The 21,902-nt window shown below is 37.6% G+C and overlaps 1 protein-coding gene across 1 annotated transcript in view; it reads right to left on the reverse strand.

Moving 5' to 3' along the window:
• THSD7B (thrombospondin type 1 domain containing 7B) overlaps window positions 1-21,902 on the reverse strand; it is a 758,467-nt gene that overhangs the window by 243,123 nt on the left and 493,442 nt on the right. The window contains exons 12-13 of the mRNA XM_022569631.3: window positions 17,422-17,616; window positions 4,051-4,314 (exon numbers count right to left, since the gene is read on the reverse strand). Coding sequence (XP_022425339.2) covers window positions 4,051-4,314; window positions 17,422-17,616 — 459 coding nt within the window. The remainder of the gene's footprint in view (window positions 1-4,050; window positions 4,315-17,421; window positions 17,617-21,902) is intronic.

A 21,902-nucleotide genomic window follows, 5' to 3' on the forward strand; every position in this document is an offset into this window, starting at 1 on the left:
GGTACTTCCCTGGTGATGCAGTGGTTAAGAATCCACCTGCCAGTGCAGGGGACACGGGTTCGAGCCCTGGTCTGGGAAGATCCCTCCCACAGGCCGCAGAGCAGCTAAGCCCGTGCGCCACAACTACTGGGTCTGCACTCTGGAGCCGGCGAGCCACAACTACTGAGCCCGTGTGCCACAACTACTGAAACCCATGTGCCTAGAGCCCATGCTCCGCAACAAGAGAAGCCACTGCAGTGAGAAGCCTGTGCACCACAACAAGAGTAGCCCCCACTTGCCACAACCAGAGAAAGCCCGCATGTAGCAGTGAAGACCCAACACAGCCAAAAATAAAATAAATAAATTTATTTAAAAAATAAACTCAAAAGATTGTGTATAGAAGGAACATACCTCAACATAACAAAAGCCATCTATGACAAACCCAGAGCTAACGTTATACTCAGTAAAAAAAAAAAAAAATTGAAAGCTTCTCCTCTAAGATTAGAAACAAGACATGGTTGCCTACTCTTACCATTCTTATTCAGTATAGTATCAGAAGTCTAGCCAGAGCAATTAGGCAAAACAAAAAAAAATAAAAGATACCCAAATCAGAACGGAAGAAGTACAGCTGTCACTATTTACAGATGATATTATTTTGTATATAGATAATTGCAAAGATTCAACTAAAAACTGTTGGAATTAATCAATGATTTCAGTAAAGTTGGAGGACATAAAAATCAAAATAAAGAAATCAGTGTTGTTTCTATTTGCTAATAATGAAACATCTGAAAAATAAATTATCCCATTCACAATAGCATCAAAAACAAAAAATACCTAGGAATAAATGTAACTGAGGAAGTGAAAGATCTGTACATTGAAAATTATGACTTCATTGAAAGAAACTGAAGAAGGCATAAGAAATGGAAAGACATCCTTTACTCATGGATAAGAATATTGTTAAAATGTCCATACTACCCAAAATCATATATAGATTCAACACAATCTCTATCAAAATTCCAGTGGCATTCTTCACAGAAATAGAAAAAGTAAACTCCTAAAATTTTTAAGGAACCACAAAGAACCCAAAAAAGCCAAATAAATCCTGAGAAAGAACAAAACTGGAGGTATCACACTTCCTGATTTTAAACTATACTACAAAGCTACAGTAATTAAAACAATGTGATACAAGCATAAAAACAGACACAGACAAATGGAATAGATTAGAGAGCCCAGAAGTAAACCCCCACATATTCAGTTAACTAATATTTGGTAAGGGAGTTAACTAATATTTGGTAAGGGAGCCAGGACCACCTGATGGAGGAGTGATCGTCTCTTCAAAAAATGGTGCTGGGCGCATAGCACAGGGAGATCAGCTTGGTGCTTTGTGACCACCTAGAAGGGTGGGATTGGGAGGGTGGTAGGGAGGGAGATGCAAGAGGGAAGAGATATGGGGACATATGTATATGTATAACTGATTCAGTTTGTTATAAAGCAGAAACTGACACACCATTGTAAAGCAATTATACTCTAATAAAGAAGTTAAAATATAAAATGGTGCTGGGAAATCTGGATAAACACATGTAGAACAATGAAATTGGACCCTTATCTTACACAACTCACAAATATTTACTTGAAATGGATAAAAGACTTAAACATAAGACCTGATACCATAAAACTCCTAGAAGAAAATGTAGAAAAGAAGCTCCTCAATAGTGGTCCTGGCAATGATTTTCTGGATATGACACCAAAAGCATAAACAATAAAAGTAAAAGTTAACAAATAGAATCACAACAAACTTAAAAGATTTTGCACAGAAACAGAAACAACTAACATAATGAAAAGACAACCTACAGAATGGGAGGAAATTTGCAAACCATATATTGGATAAGGGGTTAATATCCAAAAATATATAAAGAATCTTACAAAACTTAATAACAAAAAACAAACAACCCAGTTAAACACTAGGCAGAGAACCTAAATAGACTTTTTCCAAAGAAAACAACCAAATGGCCAAGAGGTACACGAAAAGATGCTCAACATCACTAATCATCAGGGAAATGCAAATCAAAACCATATGTGCTATCTCTTGACACCTTTTAGAATAGCAACAAGAAGACAAGAGATAATAAGTGTTAATGAGGATGTAGAGAAAGGGAATACTTGCACACTGTTGGTGAAAATGTAAATTGGTACAGCTACTATGTAAAACAATATAGAGGTTCCTTAAAAAATTAATAGAACTACCATATGATCCAACAATTTCACTTCTGGGTATATACCCACAGGAAATAAAAACAGGATATCAAAGAGATGTATGCACTCCCATGTATATTACAGCACTACCCACAATAGCCGAGATTTAGAAACAATCTATGCACCCATAAACAGATGAATGGATTAAGAATTTGTAGTGTATACACATAATGGACTATTATTCAGCCATGAGAAAAACATCTTCCATTTGTGACAATCTGAATGGACCTTGAGGATATTATACTAAGTGAGATGAGTCAGACAGAGAAAGAAAAATACCGTGTTATATCACTTATACGTGGAATCTAAAACAGCCAAACTCACAAAAGCAGAGTAAAATGGTGGTTTCCAGGGCATGGGAACAGAGGGATAGACAGGGATAGAAGAGTTTGTTTAATGGTACAAACTTGGACTGAGTAGTAGATAAGTCCTAGAGATCTAATGCACAATACAGTTAATACGGACAACAACATTGTGTTATAATCAAACTTGCTGAGACTAGATTATTCCAACCACTAAAAAGAAATGATAATTATATAATGTTATAGGTATTAATTATCACTACAATTACAATCATATTACAACCTATGTCTTGAATGAATATGTTATAGCATTGCATAAATTCAAGGTGTATATGTCAAATATATTTCAAGAAAAAAATTTAAAAATAAACCATTATGTATATTAAAGGTGAAAAACAAAGGCCAGAGCAAACCAACTTTGGCCTCTGTAAAATGGGTCCATTACTTGCTTGTGATGTGTTTAATGTTTCTGAAAGTAAAATCACTGAATGCAATTCTGTAGACTAACCTAGGAGGTAGAGCAATGATGACACTAATTAAAAATCGTTAAACCTTAAATTGCATTCCTATAATGATCCAGGTATATCCTAACTAAAACGAACTGATACATCAGAAATACAGAATAAGGATGAAGTATGATTTACTTGTGTGTTAAAAGTGAATTCAATTTGCCATTTCTGGTATTATTAGGAAGCTTATTAGGATATAAGACCTTGATGACAGAGACAAAAATCTTTCATCTTTTTTTAGAGTTTGCCATTCCAGCATAAATTCTCTCTATCCATACCTTCTGTAAAATCCCTGACTTCAGTTTCTTAAGGTAATTAAAAACCAAAAAATAGAGCAGGAAATTCATAAGTTCCATTGTAATCATTAGTCTCAGCCTCTTCCATCGATGTTTACCCCAGCTGTATTTAATCATCATTCCTTTCTCTGTTCCCCATATCTTTTAAATTTTCCCAATGTTCAAAAATAAGTAAATAAAAATCCAGTCTTCTCCTTGATTAACAACTCAAAAATTCTGCCAGATTGCCTCATTCCTTTTCTACAGTTTTAGTCTATAAATTTGGGTATACTTACACATTGTACCATAAAACACTTAAAATTAACTTTTTCATTGGTATTTTGTCAACATCCTTATAAGAAATTCAAGGACTGATGCCTTCTATATATATATGATCAGAGTACCAATAAACACTGTAAAATATATTCATTTGCGTTGGGCTTTGGCTTTCTTAGAGGAAGAGCAACTGAGCTCACCGCCAGGAAACAAGTGGCCAGAGGTGAAATATAGAGTGAGGTGAGTCAAAGATCCCAAACGATCAAGTTCCAGATAATCAGTGTGATATGGATATGTGCATTCCATATGTCCATATTTTATGAGAGGTGGTGTGTTTTTGACAAAGAAGAACTGAAGTAATTACTAAGGAACGAGGCTACCAATTCTAGACCTGGGATGGCCCTCCCAGGCTGTACGTCAATGTCCTCATCTGTTACTCCTCACCCATCTCCTTACCAGAGCTGTTGCAGTGAGTGGGGTCAACAGGTCTTCCATTTTTATCAGAGCAGGCTATTGCTCGAAAACGCATGCCTTCTCCACATTCTTTGCTGTCTTCTTGTACCCACAATCCTCTCTGAGGCTCCCTTCTGCCTTCAGGAAGAATGCAATCTGACCAATTTCCGTAAGGATGAGATGTAAACACATCACAAGGACATGGTTCTGTTTCCACTAGAGGGTACAGGTCAGCATCCTGGCATTTCTCCTTCTTCCTGCTTTTCCCTGTTCCAATGAGAGACATTGATGTATTAATTTCACATCTGCTGTTTTGTTAAAAGTCGCTCACATTTTATGTAAAAGCTCTTAGACTATTGAGTCTTAAATAAAATAAAGCCTTTCTTTTTTACACTCTTTTTTTTTTTTTAAACACAGAAGGAAATCCTAGGACAATGAAAGCAATTCCCACAGCAACTGTGAAATTTAAGTTAATTTGAAAAAAAAGAGGCCTCATGTTAGAGAGAGGCAAAAAATACTTAGAAGATGTTTGCTACAGTGGCTCAACAGATAGAAAAGTCCTTGATGTATTTAATATCGGTTTCCCTATAATTTGTTGATAAAAAAACAGATAGATTACCTTGTCTCCATTTTCCGTGAAATTATGGTTACCAGGGAAATGAACAGAACGGGGTAAGTATTAAGTCCTTCCCTTTTTCTCAAGTAACGTTTTAAAAGCAGTTTATTTATTCAAGGAACAAAGTGATATCCTCCCAGACAATGGCCCTGGCGTGAGCCTGGGTGTCACTTGGTGTGTGGTGGACAAACTGGAACTTATTTTTGTTCCTCTTATCAGGCAGCTCACAAATGCTGACAGAAACAATAGGTTGAAATAAATGCTCAATTCATTTTGGATAATTTAATCTGAGAAAAAGGTATGACTTGCACTCTGAGAGACCTTTTTAGGTTATGTATTTTAGAATATGACCTTACCTTACCAACTGACTTTGATGGACCTTTGAGGTGTAATCCCAGCTTTGAGTAATGACAAGGCAGAGTCATTTTTCAAAGCTGTGAGTACTTGATCATTATGGTTGATGGATTCCAAGGTGGCCTGTAACTTGACTCAACTTTGCTACCAACACACTTCCTCTAGATTTTTAAAAGTATTCCTAGATCTAATAATTCCACCTTGCTTCCTTATTAATGGGTCATTAGTGAGAGTCTTGGCTGGTTATGTATATATAATAGGCAGCTTTATTAGTTTATCTCCAGTCCTTACGGCTGTTTGGGAAACGCTTGCAATAAGCTGACGCACAGACTACTTTCTTACTGTCAGTCAGTTTACTTTACACACGGCGATTCTACAGTTGTCACCTGGACGATTGGCTTTATGCCTTCTGTGATGCTTATGGCCACAATAAATAAGGATTCCTGCAGGACCCGAAATGATCTTGTAGAAGCTTCGGTCACACCACTGTCCCTCTGGGAGGAAGTATTCACTTGCCTCTACCATTAGGGGCACGTCCTGAGAATAAGTTTGAGGAGCAGAGCATCTATCACCACTGTGAGAATTTACTGCATGAGAGATACATCAATGGATGAGGAGGATTGGCGCCTTCTTATCAGCATTTAACATGTAACCCAAGTCTCTGGTGCTTTTCAAATGTCCACAAAGTACCGTTGTCTCCATCTCTTATATTTCCATTCTATTCTCAACACACTTAACCCTAGATTTTGACTCTACCTATTCCTTAAAAGTACTTACTCTTGCCAAAGTAATAAAGTCATGAATTTTACGTCTTATCTTTCAGACCTGATCATTCAACAATAGTTCTGAGTGTTGACTGTGCCATCATTCTTGAAATATCTTTCCCAAGTTTCATCACACCTTACCTTTATGTCCCTCACCCCTACTCCACACCCTCACCATCTCTCTGGGCACACCTTTTTTGTTTGTTTGTTGAATTCTTCTCCCTCTGTACCTCTCTTAACTGATAGGTTTCCTCAGGGCACTGCCCTAGATTCTCTTTTCTGATCCTACACCTTCACCACCCAAAGAGTTTAAATAATCGTCTACAACCTTTAAATCCCTCATTAGTATCTTCAGCGCAGATTTCTTATTCAAGCTTCTGAGCCATAGACTGGAAATCTACACCTAAAGAACCAAACTCAACGTGGCAAAAGCTACACTCACCTTCTGACCATCACAACCATTCTTTCTCCTGCGTTTCCCAGTTTTACCAATATGACTGAGTCAAAAACTGGAGTGTCACATTTGAGTGATTCTGTTGTGCTACCTGTATCTGTTTAACGACAAAGATCTATCATTTCAAATACCTAAATATCTCTTGAATCAGTCCGCTGTATCCATTCTGACTGATACCACCCATATTTAGCCCTCCTCCAAATCTCCAGCTTAAATCACTACAATGGCACCTCCCAAGATCTTATTGCCACCATAACTCACTTCCTTCAATCTATTCCCTGCACTGCAGCCAGGACCAACTTACAAACCTGGAAATCTGATCACATGACTCATCTATTTAAAACTCTCCAGTGACTTACCACAGCTCATGGAATGAAGTCTAGACTCCTCACCTTGGTCATCAAGGTTCCATAGGATCTGGGTCTATTAGTGTTTGCCTCCGACTGTGTTGCATCACTCTGCCTCTGGCACGTTATAAGTAATACTGAACATTTTTTAGTTCTTAGAAGCTACTCATTTAACTGCTGGCCTTTGCATGTTCTACGCCAGAAACTGTCACCAGTTCTACCTTCCCTCCATTTCCTAGCTAATGACTATTTGTCCTTTAGGTCCAAACTGATAGATCACTCCCTCCGGAAAGTCATCCTTGAATACACTCTTCATCTCAGTTCTAGAAGAGGTGTTCTTATGTACTTGTGTAGCATGTGGTAGGCAAAATGATGGCTCTGCAAGAATTTTTTACATCCTAATCCCTGGAACATGTGAACACGCTACTTTAGATGGCAAAATGAACTTTGTAGATGTGACTAAGCCTGCGGATCTTGGGATAAGGAGATTATCTTACTGGGTTCAACATAACCACATGATCTTAAATTCAGAGAACGTTTCCTGGCTGAGTAAAGAATCAGAGGCAAAATAACTATGAAAGAAGGATCAAAAGATGATGTAATGTTTCTGAATTTCAAGACTTTGGAGGAAGGGAGCCATGAGCCAGCGCCTAGAAGCTGGAAAAGAAAACATTTTCCCCTAAACCTTCCAGAAAAAAATGCTACCCTGCCAACATCTTGCTTATAGCCCCGTAAAATCTATGTCTGACTTCAGACCTATAGAAGTGTAAGAGAATAAATTTGTTGTTTTAAGCTATCAAATCTGTGGCAATTTGTTAAAGAAGCAATAATAAAAAACGAATACAGCACCCTATATGACAGCTATTGTAGCAGGTACTAATACCGTGTTGTAACTGTCTGTAGCAAAACTCTATCTCTCATTAGACTGGAAGCTCTTAAATTAGGGTCATGTCTATCTATTCCCTTACAGTGTCCCCAAGGCCTAGCACACATAAATGGTAAACAAGAATTGTTCCTTGAATAATTGAGCAAAGTTTTTTAAAACAAGGACAAAAAAAGTAAGGAAGAAATGAGAGAGAGAATAGGAATAAATAATAAAATGTTCATGTACAAAGTAACCAAAAGTTACTGGCAGAACAAATATTTTGTACAAATATATGCTGTCTCTATATTTGTGATATCCTTCTTAATCACATGGCATCACTGTTTGAAGAAGGCTTTGACCAAGTTAGTTAATGTAGAGATGGTTTTCACAATAAGAAACCGATTACCAGTGGTCCTTAACTTTGATTACATTCTAGTCATAATCAGTATTAAACCTTGGATTCAGGACCAGCCAGTACTTTAAAAATTTTTTAAAATCAATCTCTACTACAACTCTAAAGACTTTTTTTCCTCTTAAGTCAGAGAGAAATTTGTAACTGATTCCACAAAAACACAAAACTACAATATTTAATAGGTATTAGTTACCCAGTTGTTTTTTTTTTTGTTTTTTTGTTTTTTTTTTGCGGTACGTGGGCCTCTCACTGTTGTGGCCTCTCTCGTTGCAGAGCACAGGCTCCGGACGCGCAGGCTCAGCGGCCACGGCTCACGGGCCCAGCCGCTCCGCGGCATGTGGGATCTTCCCGGACCGGGGCACGAACCCGTGTCCCCTGCATCGGCAGGTGGATTCTCAACCACTGCGCCACCAGGGAAGCCCTACCCAGTTATTTTGAATATATAGATACATATGAATAACATAGATAGATTATACTATTTGAAGGATCATTTACAGCATTGTGTAAACAACTGCTTTAATTATCACTAAATCTGAAACCTGTGATTATCTAGTTTGCATACAACAAACACCCAGATATTAAATTAAGGTTTCTGGTTAAAAAAATGGAAAAAGAAAAATAAACACCGTAGATGGTCCCCTATACAATGAAGATGCTTGTACTTGTGTCTGTACTCTCTTCTGTGTGTGTCTGTGTTAGAGAATCATACTGCTTTAGTCTAAGCCCATCCCTTTTTACTATCATTCATGTTAGGGAAAACCCAAAACACAAGCATTAGTATCACAATAAAAATAAAGCTTGAGAACTGCAGATTTTTCACTACTTGTTTTTCTACCAATGATACTGCAAACAAAAGAGTGAAGAGTATTTTGCTCTCCATCTATGTCTACAAAGATTAAACCATTGAAGTTGCTGACTGACAGTGATCTCAGTGTTTCACACAGAGGAAATTAAAGACGATAACAGGATGCTCTGTGCTTGGACAGACAGACCCTTAGATACTTAGATGCATTTCAGGAAGAATGTAAATAAACCCCACTTCTTGTATCTTCCCATACACAGAAAAGCATTATGATCATTACCTTGAGATTGCTGTTCTTTGTGACTAGCTCTAAGTTTCTACCAAGATGCATGCTGACTGCATGTATTCCCTAACAGCAACAAAATCACATATAAACTAGCCTTCCCTCCCTACCTCTCTGGAGCACTTCCTCAGAGCTATCTGAGAGGCTGTCTCCTGTGCTAGAGTCCTCAGTAAGACCCTGGATAAACCTTAACTCACAACTCTCATGTGCATTTTTCTTTCAGTTGAATGTTTTGGTGACCACAAAGGGACCAAGAGCTGACTTCTCTCCTTTGCCTGAACTCTACAAGTATCTGGAGCCTTGGGCCCAACATGGGCCCCTTGTGCTGGTCCACTTCCTTGGGGAGTCCAGACAACTGGGTATGTCTCTCCTGGGTCTTGGATCTCACATCTTGATTGACGATTCTGAGTTTTATTTGGTGGTTGTTAAACTCCTTGCCATGAGGGGTAGGTTTTCCTTGAACTTAGGTTCAAGAAGAGGTAGCTGGGTTACCAAGTCGAAAGACACTGGGAAAAGTTTGCTCAGTTGAAAGATACTGAGTGGGTTACCCCCATTGAGAGGCAGCGGGAGGTTGCTCAGTTGAAAGACACCAAGTGGTCTGGACTAGGTGATTAGGTAGGGGGCTAGCCTGGTGTCTCTCTTGAATACCTTAACAGAGTTTGTCTGAATAAAAGTGAAGATAGCATCTGAGAGCTTTCAGCTCCGAAGGTTAGGGACACAGCTCCTCCCCACCAGTTGCAGTTTTCTCAGTCAACTGGGAAATTTATGGGAGTGGCAGAGGCAAGCCCTCACACCATTCAGTGTGAGTAACCCACTCATTAAAGAAATTTGCACTCGGGAAGCACACATAACATTGGCCAACCAGTGCTCCAGTCTCCATGGAGATTTTATACAGCCAGGGGGAGAAACTGAGACCTGTGAAAGCCCTGAGATGACTCTAGGGTGCCACCCAGAGGAGTGACATCAGCCCACCAGTCTTCAATAGTAATTTTATCCTGACAAACCAACACTAAAATGGGAAACAAAGCCTTCAGATCAAAAGAAAGCGGTACCAGATAAACCTGGCAGGGTATGAGCCAGAGGTTTATGTTTATAAGGAGCTTATACATGCAAGTAGTTAATTGGGAAATGGAGGAAATGTCATCCTGAAAAAGGTCAAGATGGGACTCTCCTGACATTCCAAAACTGGCTTTTACATACGCAGTCAGAGGAAGCTGGCTTTATAAAACATCTTTTCAAAATTCTGACCCAAAGGGAACACAAGTCCTTCTAGGAGGAGCTTACAATTATCTCCCTGAGCCTTTGAGATGTAAATGTTTTACCAGGTCCTCTCAGGAAACTCTTACCTAGACTACCTCCAATTTCTGCGATTAAAAAAAAAAAGGGTGTGTGTGTGTGTGTGGAGGGGGAAGAAGCCTTTTAAAACCCAAGTGAGTTAACTTATTCCAACTGTTATTATAAACTAGCAAGTTTTATATTGTAATACCTGATTCATGACTTAAGTTTTAAAAGGAGGCTATGCGATCTCTGGTTGCGCCTATTTATATGTCTGTGTGTACATTATAGATATACGTTTCTACCTTTGGTGATGGTATTATCAAAATTAAACTGTAAAAAAGAACTATTTAATTGGCTTAAAGAAAGTTAAATGCTTGTATACGTTCTCAGAAATACAATACAGATTAACCCAAATGTTTTTTTTAAGATCACGATTGCCAACTGAAAAAAAAAAAAGCACAACCTGAGAGTTGTGAGCGAAGTTTTATTTGGGGCAAAATGAGGACTATCGCTCGAGAGACAGAATTTCAGACAGCTCTGAGAAACTGCTCCAAAGAGGTAATGGGGAAGGTCAGTATATGCAGCTAAAATAAATAAACCACTAAAATAAAATGATTTTGGTGAAGGGGGCTACATGCAATCAAGTGCATATTTTTTTGCAGAAGGTTTCTGCTAGTCTCCTGAAGGTTACTGCTAGTCACAAGGAGCAGATGTCACCATGAAGGATTTTGGTGCTTTTCTAGATATGAGGAGATACAAGAATTGGGTTCATAAAATCATCTCCTGAAAATATCTAACTATCTGAAGACGTGTTTTTCACAGAGCACACAATGCTTCATTCCTGATCTCCACCCTGAACACCTTTCAGCGGGTGTTGAATGTCAGCAGCTACAGCAGCTCCTGATTTAATCCTTGTAGAGGTAGATGGCAAGTGCCAATGCCAAGTGCCAGTTTGTAGTTGACATGATCTACGATTAATCTTTACCCAATAAAAACAAGTTTGTTGGTTTAACTAAAAGAGTCCTATCTTTAGAATTAAGATTATATGTACAACTGTTATTGTGTCCATTTACTAAACGTCAAATAAGATCATGTTATCTCTAACGATTTGTCAGCAAGAAAACTAATGATATTTTCATAAAGAAATTTAGATCCAAATGGGCTAAGACTTTTTTAGATGAATGCTTTAAGAACAATTATGTCTTATTGTATGTCTACTTAAAAATAGCTTCTCCGGATCTTTCAGTAACTTGAAATTTTAGAGTTTTACTAAGTTAAATGATGGGAATTCATTGAATGTCTAGATCATTTCCAAATAATAGAAAATACTGGGAAATTACTTGCTAAGCAAGTCTAAATTTATCTACTTTTGTCTTCCTATTTAAAAAAAATACCTAAAGATGTTTGGTTTCTTGGTCACATGTCTTATACCACAGTGAGGAAAAATTACACTGAAAAAATGTGTTTCTAGAGGTAATGGAATATGTTCGTAAGTTTGCCAATCAGGCACGCTCACGTGACAAACAGTTCATAACTGCTGACTTCTTGGTTTTTGCTAGAGATTGGGGTTTTTAAGGGTTGAGAATTCTGATTAATATGTGTAATTAGAACCACTAAAATAAATAAAACATCTTTGTATGCAAGAATACTTTTTAAAAGGGTAAATGAAAAGGAAATGCATTCTGTTAAGGGAAAACAAAGTAATTTTGTCCTAAAGAGAGGTTAAGAGAAAAAGAAGAAAAGAGCAAGGGAAAGCATAGGACACAATCTGGAAGAAAAGAGGCAAATTACAGGGTTATGAAAAGAAACCCTGAGAAAGAATTTGATGTATGACCAGGGCTGGCAAAGATTAAAATGAACTTAATTGGCTGAAAGAATTCTAATATTAAAATAAGCTGGTGCAAAACTAGAATTTGAATTTCTCTGTGTTATGACCTCTAGCTAATGTTGGCATGTCTCCAGGGGACCCTGAAACATCTCAAAGAAAGATATTAAACTAATTAGGTTTATTTGGTATATTAAATTACATGATTAGCATTGTTAGATAAACGATGATAAACCTTAGGTAATATTGTATGAGTAAATGTTACCAATATAAATATTCTAGAAGTTCTAGGAAATTCCTAAAATTCAGATGTCCTACTCTAATGTTATCATAGTCCAATTATCTTAAAATGTGTGTAACAGAAATAACCAAATTTCTTTGTCAATTGTAATCGTATCTTTAACCATGCCATTTTAAGTCTTTTGTCATGTATAGATAGTTATTTTACTCTGTTGCTTTTATTAAAATTTTTCATCTTCAAGAAGAGTCACGGAAGGACTTTTTTTTTTTTTTTTTGACAATTACAGGTTTCTGATAGCTTTCAGATTATACTACTGAACTGGGTATGAAATTAAAGAATTCTAGTGAAAAATCTGATGACTTCATAAAACTGTTAACAGGAGGTCAAGATCAACAACACTTAATTGCATATGACTGAATGAACTGATGAATGTGGTTATAATTTTTATGACCTTTTGTCTAAAATATTACTGTTTATCTTTGTTTTCTTGATATAAGGAAATCTTTCCTCTTATGCTATGACTAACACCAATTTGATAAATTATACCTTTGTAAGCAGAATTGAAACATTTATCTATTTCTCTCTTCCTGATCCCTCTAGAAGTGGAAACTCCTTATTCTTATTTTCATGGAAATATAGTTATTTGCAAAAGTTCAATAAAAATCTCTTCTCTGTTTGACAGGTTACAATGGCAACGCTGGTTATATTAACATAGCTTTGACTGGAATGCCTTATTTGAGAATATGCATAGAATCGGATATAACAAGTCAGGTTTAAAGAACTAAGATGGACTTTATGGAGCCATAAAGCCCCTTAGAGAAACAGCCTAGTGCCTTATTTGCAGGGTTCCCAGCATCCTTATCAGGTGAATAAGAAAGGACCCTCAAGATATTTTGGGAACCTTGAGAAGGGAGGAATTCACCCAAACCTATACAGGTAAATCTGATGGCAAGTCCTAGGCATAATTTTCGTGGCCTTGAGAAGCCTTAATAAAGTTCAGTCAGGGACTGTTTATGACAAGCTTCAAAAAAAAAAAAAAACAAATTTAAAAGAGCCTATATAATCAACTGCTATTCTTGGTACACTTATGTAAATAATCAGGCCGAGTTTATTGAAACCAGACTTACTTTGTAAACAAGTTAGTCTTAGTTTGGCTGTATTTGGTGGAAATGAGGATGACTTTAGAGAAAAGATATGTTTCAGTAATATACGTTTATAGATATCAAGTTCTTGTGCTATTAATTATCTATAAGGTTTTGGTATTTACTGCCTGAAACTCACTTTCTAGATGGCTCCTGTTGCTATGTTACATTATCACAAAAGTTTAAGTCACTTGTTAAAAGAACGTTTTTAGCTTGTTTCTGAAGTTTATCACAGTAATCTATGTTTGGATAAAGATCGGATACCCTATGACTACAACCAGAAGAATATCTACTGGAAAAGACATCATTTAAAGGACTCTCTTCAGCTTAGATGGTAAGGCCCTTATCAGGTACTCTTAACCGGCTCATGCACAAGAAGACCAAAGGGAATTGACTCTTAGATTCATATTTCCCATTTAAAAAGGGCCCTGCACCGGACTGGTACATAGAGAGGATTGCTAACCTCAAACTCACCTTGACACAATACTCAAACAGAGAAGAAACCATACCCACAGCAGGAAGAGATGAGGGCGTCGGAAGCAGATAGCTATTCCAAGATGCCAGACCGGACCTTGATTTCTTGGATTTTTACATGTGAACCAAATGTTTTTGTATCATGGGCACAATCTTATGCAAATTTTTAAAAATCTATCTCATTTTTTGGTTTATGGTCAATTACCTACGTCCAGTACTTCTGGTTCACCCTGGTGGATTTCTCTTCTCCAAGGATGTGATTGGATGGTCCCTTAGAAAATTTATTTTAACCTAAATATGCATTTTCTATCAGAGTTACTCAAGCTCAATCAGAACAATGAGCTACATTTAATTCAAAAAACATAACCTCCCACTTATCAGGAGGGACTGTTCCTCAGTTATGGAATGGATTTATATGGGTAACACCAGGCAACAGTCGTTAAAGTTTAATGACTCTGTTGGGCTTGTAATAGAACACATTTAATGACTCACATAAAAAAAATCAGATTTGTGCCTTAAACAATCTGCTCCCTAGTCTTGGTGATCTCAAGAACTGGTTTGATGCTGGAAGTTCATGGCATAAATGCTCACTATGACCTTATTAATACTTCTAGCTATAGAACTTGTGTTCTGCTTATAAGGTAGTTGTAGATTTGGTAATGCAAGAATAAACAGCGTCTCCAACAAAAGCAGTAATGACTAAGAGATTTGAAATGTTTGATCGAATATATAGTTCTATATAGAATTAAAGTGATTATAATAGTGTAACTCTAGATATGGGAAGAAACAATCAGGGAGAATCATTTCCTGGACCGTAACAGACTAGTAAGACATGTGGTCCAGAGACCTTTATGGTAACCATTAGAAGGGCCCAATTCAGTCATAGCACACTGAGAGGCCTATCAACGAAATCCTATGAAATCCTTGACGTAGGGCCCTAGGACAAATTGGTCATGAAATGGCTCTCAAACTTTGGGTGAATTTACGACCAAAACGGGGGAACTTGCAACAAAAGAAGAGCAAAGAGTATGTCATTCTCCATCCGAGTCTACAAAGATTAACCCATTGCAGTCACTGATTGACCGTACACTCAGTGCTTCTAACAGAGGAAATTAAAGACAATAAAAGGATACTCTGTGCTTTGAACAAACAGACCCTTAGATAGTCAGACGCACTTCAGGAAGAATTTTAATAAACTTCACTTCTTGCGTCTTCCCATACACAGAAAGTGCTATGATCATTACCTTGAGATTGCTGTTGTGACTAGCAGTAAGTTTCTACGAAGATGTATGCTGACTGCATACATTTCTTAACAACAACAAAATCACATATAAACTAGCCTTCTCCCCTACCTCTTGGGAGCAGTCCCTCAGAGCTATCAGAGGCTGTCTCCGGGGCAACAGTCCTCAGTAAGCCCCCTGGATAAACCTTAACTCATAACTCTCACGCTGTGCATTTTTCTTTCAGTTGACACTACTATATAATTCATTTGATTGATTTTAACAACTCATGTATTTCATGAAATTAGCCAGTTGTTTAGGTGTCATCTAGATACTGAAACATACAAAGATCAATCAGCTAGGCAAAAGCATAGCAGTTAATAATTTAGAAAAGAAATTCTAAATATTAATGTAATTCTTAGGATAGAGTTTGCAAGCAAAAATATAACAGTTCTTCAGTATTTACCTTAAAAGTATATGTTAAATAAAAGTCAAATTCATCGAAGTTTTGACAATTGATAACACAAACTGTACTGGTTGCAAAATGAATAAGTATCCTAGGATTTTCAATTATTTCATTCTCAGTTTACAGATACAAAACATCATTAGCAAACCTTCAAGACAAAGAGAAAAATTGGCCATTAATTAAAAACTTTCTTTCCCTCTCAAGGAAATTCTCTCTCATCTCAAAGATATAGACAGAGTTGCTAGGATAATGGCTTCTGAAGGATTATGTAGGAACATGCAAACCAAGTTCCATTAAATCGCCCCTGAACTTGGAATTATTCCTGTCATATACATTCTATCCCATCATATTGTTAGAGAATAAGAAACTTGTTTTATCTTAGAAACATAAGCAATGTTGCATAAAATTATATATGAACAAATTTTTATAGAATAAAGTATAACATTTAATTTGATGTTTCTATTTGAGAGTATACGTTTCACCTGTACTTACAAATGGGCTTCTGATTTGTGCGCAGAAATCCTGTTAAGCGCTCTCATGGATTTTGTCAATCCATTAGAGTGAGCTAAATGTAAAACAATCTGGTATGCAATGCTTTCAAACAAAGGTCTTGAAACTGAGAGAATTAGCACTTGAATTGCTCATGAGAAAAAATGGTCATCTGTGCTTAATTCTTCAATGTCAACACCAATTTTATTAACCCAATTATTATTTTGGCATTTTCCTTTGATTCTTCATTCCCTGAATTAAGTTTTCTGCGAATATGAAAAAGCATTCAATGAAGAGATGTTCTGCCATATTTATCTAGATAAGAAGTAGGATATATATTACTACATCAATTATTTGTATATTATAGCAAAAATTGCTCTAAGACCTTGATTAAACTATTCATTGCTTTAATTTCCATTAAATTTCAAGGATGTAAATAGAACCAATAATTAGCATATGCCACAAAAGCAGAATCTATGTATGTAATTCGATTTGATTTTTCTATTTTTGGCTGCACTGGGTCTTCCTTGCTGCACACGGGCTTTCTCTACTGAGGTGAGCAGGGGCTACTCTTAGCTGCCGTGTGCAGGCTTCTCATTCTGGTGGCTTCTCTTCTTGCAGAGCATGGGCTCTAGGTGCAGGGGCTTCAGTAGTTGCAGCACGTGGGCTCTAGGGCATGTGAGCTTCAGTAGTTGTGGCGTGTGGCTCTGTAGTTGTGGCTAGTGGGCTCTAGAGCGCAGGCTTAGTAGTTGCGGCACGCAGGCTTAGTTGCTCCGCAGCACATGGGATCTTCCCTGACCAAGGATTGAACCTGTGTCCCCTGCACTCACTGGCAGGCGGATTCTTAACCACTGCACCACCAGGGAAGTCCCTGTAATTCAATTTTTGCCTTCCACCACTAAAATTTTAAAATATCAAGTTACTTATAAGGTAATGGCAAAAGATAATGACATAGGTGAGATCTGCCTTTGATGTTCTTTACAAATCAGAGACTGCTTTCAAACTTGCTGAGATCCTGGCATGGAAAACATCAGAAACTCTGCCATTAACTACTCCAGGAAGTTGGTGGATATATTGCCATTTATGACTACAAAGATTATAAGCTGTATAGAGAAGAACTTCATAGCTTTGGAATAGTTCACATCTTTCATTTGTTTCACAAGTATTAACTGAGTATCTATTATGTGCCAAGCTTTGGCACTGAGGATGTATAATGGCGGGGAGGGGAGGGGAGGGGAGAGACCTGATACAATTTCCCATCCTTCTGGAACATATATTCTCCTTGATCAGTTTCAGGAGAGCATCACTTGCCTGAAGCTAAAGAATGAAAAGCACACCCTACCTGTGAGCTGTCGCCGTCTACTTCGAGTTGTTTCACAATTCGTGGAGCAGGGCGTAAACTTGGACCAAGCAGTGAAGGTGCAGTCATCATGACAGGGTACTGTACATTCTTGCACAAGGGGAGGCATGCCATTTGTCTGCTTGAGGCATTCCGTCATTTCTGCCGACTGGTTATTACCAGAGATGCACGAGACAGCTAAAAAAACATGGATTCTTTTGTTATTATTTTAATTAAATCAAGCTGCTGCTGGTTCTTGGACGAAATTGCAGAATTCCCCAATGTTTGAAAAGTTTGGCTATCACTGTGATTGCAAAAGGTGTTCAACATAGCTAACCTTATTTCTCTGGAAATTAAACATTTATTGTTGTCAGTGGAGGTATTTGAGAATTTAATTGGTTTCGTTATTAATCCGAACCCAGCATTGACAGCAACCAAAATAACATTCAGTAATTTTCTGTATGTCTTGCCTGTGAGCATTTGATCTCTAGAGATGATACAAAACTAGAAAAGAGAATCTGTAAAAGAATAATAGGAGGTCCACCCACATCTCTACAAATGACCCAGTTTCATTCCTGGATGGACCTAGAGTCCGTCATACAGAGTGAAGTAAGCCAGAAAGAGAAAAACAAATATCCTATATTAACGCATATATGTGGAATCTAGAAAAATGGTACAGACGAACCGATGTGCAGGGCAGGAGTAGAGATGCAGACATAGAGAACGGACATGTGGACACAGGAGGGGAAGGGGAGGGTGGAAGGAATTGGGAGATTAGGATTGACATATATACACTATCATGCATAAAATAAATAGCTAGCGGGAACATCCTATAAAGCACAGGGAGCTCAGCTCGGTGCTCTGTGACGACCGGCCTAGATGGGCAGGATGGTGGGAGAGAAGGCCTAGAGGGAGGGGATATAGGTATACATATAGCTGATTCACTTCACTGTATAGCAGAAACTAACACAACATTGTAAAGCAATTATACTCCAAAAAAAAAAAAAACCAACAACTAGAAAAAAAGAGTAATAGGAGGACAAAAAAGGCCAAAACCACCAAAAGATCATCTGAACTTTTCCTAGATTTGATTTTTCTTTACTTGTTTAAATGGCACTTATGTAAATGGCCCTATTTTTCACTTCAGTCAGTATTTTAAAAGGAATTTCTGCTTTCTACAAGTAAACTTTTTTTCCCTTGCTAACATTTCAGGATCAGTTAAAATTTTTATTTCTTTTTTTAAATACAGGCATAATCTATCCAGATAATCCCCAATACAAATATTCTACCAGTTGCAGATGTTTCTCACATACTTTTGCAGCTGGAATGTCTCCAGTCATACCATGAACTGATAATCTCAAGATAAGACATTTTTGAGATTTTGCTTAATTTTTTGAGTCTTTGGACTAATGCCATTTATTTCATTAAGAATGAATGATATTTTTGTGCATCTTTTATTCACCCTAATTATGGACTCTAAGGATATATCTTTATTTTCTAGACCAGCATGTCTCAACCTTGGCACCACTGACGATTTAGATTGGATAATTTCATTTTGTGGGTACACAAGTGTGTCCTGTGCATTGTAAGAGGCTTAGCAGCATTCCTGGCCTCAACCCATTAGATGCCAATAGCACACACACCCTCCCAGTTTTGAAAACCAAAAATGACTTCACACATTGCCAAATGTCACCCCCTGTTGAAAACTACACTTCTCAACTGATTCCTAATCACGGATGTCTTTGAAAACATAGAGATCTGATGGCATAACTTCAGACCTACTAAACCAGCATCTCCGGGGAAGAAGTCCAGGAATATTTTTGTCTTTAAGTGTCCCAAGTGGTTCTGATCCAGCCTGTCCGCTGACCACCCACTTTTAGCATGATGCCTTTGGACATGGTATTTGTTAATGGATATTTGCTGCGTTCATCATCCTAAAGAAACTATGGCTTAGGATCATTTTTATTACAGCTCTTTAAAATCTACCAAGTCACAAGGAATAAAGAGACCACAGCCTAGGAACAATGTTTTTAGGAACTCTTTATATACACTTTTTTAACACAGGGTAAGTATACACAGGGCCTTTCAGTTGCCCATTTCTCTTATATTCTGAATTCCTTTCTTTATTCTGAGCACAGCAGAGAACAAGTCAATCTGAACACCATTTATCCAACTACCTACCTATCTATCTATCTATTTCCTGGTGAAAGCCAAACCTAGCTAATGTTTTAGGACGAAGGAATCAGCTAAGATGACAGTGGATACAGGCACAACACTTCCCAGTTTGTACATCTGCTCCACAGCAGGTGGGGCTATTCATTAATTTTGAATAGTTTTTGTTCTTGTTTTTATCCACATCCTAGGAACAAAATCCATGGCACATCAAACCAACATCACCTGCATTTTCTTTGTTGGGACTATTATAGCCATTAATGATGAATAAAATAAGATACTTTCTTAAGTAGTGTACAAGCAAATGTGACTTGAATTTCATGTTTAGATAACTAATTTGGAGTTAATTTAGGGGATTTTTATCATGCCAAGTTTTCTTTTCCAAGATGACAATGCACCGAATAATATGAAGAGGAATTTTAAATACTTTCAAAAAGTACTGCTATTTGAAAATTAAACCTCTATGAATATACAAATGAAGAGTTTTTCCAATGATAATACATTATTTTAAAATATTCACTTTCTAGGACTTCCCTCATGGCACAGTGGTTAAGAATCTGCCTGCCAATGCAGGGGACACGGGTTCGAGCCCTGGTCCGGGAAGATCCCACATACCGAGAAGCAACTAAGCCCACGTGCCACAGCTACTGAGCCTGTGCTCTACAGCCCACGAGCCACAACTACTGAGCCCACGCACTGCAACTACTGAAGCCTGTGCACCTAGAGCCTGTGCTCCGCAGCAAGAGAAGCCACCGCAATGAGGAGCCTGCGCCCCGCAATGAAGAGTAGCCCCTGCTCGCCGCAACTAGAGAAAGCCCATGCACAGCAACGAAGACCCAACACAGCCTAAAATAAATAAATTTATAAAATATTCACTTTCTATATTTCATTTCAATGAGTTTAAAATTTGAAAGCTATGATAAACATTCAATGATATTTTTAAGTTCTACAAACTGTCTAAATTAGAATACACTGGATTTATGAATGTCTATATTGAACTCTTTGCACAAGAAACTAAGAAAGAATAGCTTTAGCATATGACAGAATTCACAGACACTGTTGTTAAGTGCCATGAATGCAAATTCCATCCCCAAACACCTGGGTGTTATGTGAACTGAGATGAGTTATTTAAATTGTTTATGCTTTGGTCTCCTCATCTTTAAAATGAGTATTATAAGAGCACATAAACAAAGGGCTGTGAGAATCCTCAAAGCCGTGTCTCACACCCACCAAGAGCCAAATAAAGGCTATTATTATTATCCTTTATATCTGCTTTAAATCAAGCAGGCTGATAGTTCTAGCAAGCATACATGCACACACTCTCGCTCACCACACCTCATTTCTTCCTTGGCCATCCTCAGATTAAGGTGAAGAGAAAACTGGGTGAATCTTCACCTGATTCTGTACTACACTTACAATCGCCATTAGTCAACCGGTATACTAGATATGCCCTTAACACATTCAATGCATTCACAGGACTACGTACAATAAATCAGATCCATCACTCCTGCCCAAAGTGACCCAGTAGTCTGATGGAGGCTTTAGAGGATTCTAAGGGCCACAGAATGCATTCAGAGTTGTAGTATGAACTTGACCCACATTAGACTGAAGACCATTGCTCTAGGTTATCACTGATGATCAGCTCAGGGGTGACGGGCAATCGATACGCTACAGAGCATGCAATCATCCGTTTAGGCCAGGCATGATGGTTCTCAGATTTCTTCAGATTCAAGATCCTCACTTACTTTCAAGTGTGAAAAGAACCACTAGAAATAAAAACATGAACAAGCTGAATAAAACAATTTACTTCTTGGGCATGTTCTAGTATAAAAGGAATCATTTAGTAAACATTTATCAAATGACGGGGCATTGAATGATACTAGAGGGTAGGCAAAAAATGAAGAAATAGCGGCGAGAAGTATGCAGGACTGGAAACCCAACAAAGGAAAGATGACAGATACATACAAAGGAAATGAAAAGGGAAGACATTTAGAGTAAGTGGGGATAACTAGTAGCTAGAAGTACAACCCAATTCAGAGGCCCCTTCCACTGGGCAACTCATGGGCAAAGGATGTTTTTTTAAATTTTTATCTTATATTGGAGCATAGTTGATTAACAATGTTGTGTTAGTTTCAAGTGTACAGCAAAGTGATTCAGTTATACATACAGATGTATCTATTCAAAGGATATTTTTGAACTATGTTATTTTTAACCTACAATATAGTTCTGTGGCCAATATTAAGTGTGTATAGACTCCTTAAGTCAAATAATTTCTTTGAGGACTAAATCAGCGGTGGTAAGTAGAGTGTACT

This window comes from Delphinapterus leucas, chromosome 8, assembly GCF_059928025.1.
Source record: "Delphinapterus leucas isolate spDelLeu-1000000601 "Yukka" chromosome 8, BTC_Dleu_Yukka2, whole genome shotgun sequence".
Lineage (NCBI taxonomy): Eukaryota > Metazoa > Chordata > Mammalia > Artiodactyla > Monodontidae > Delphinapterus > Delphinapterus leucas.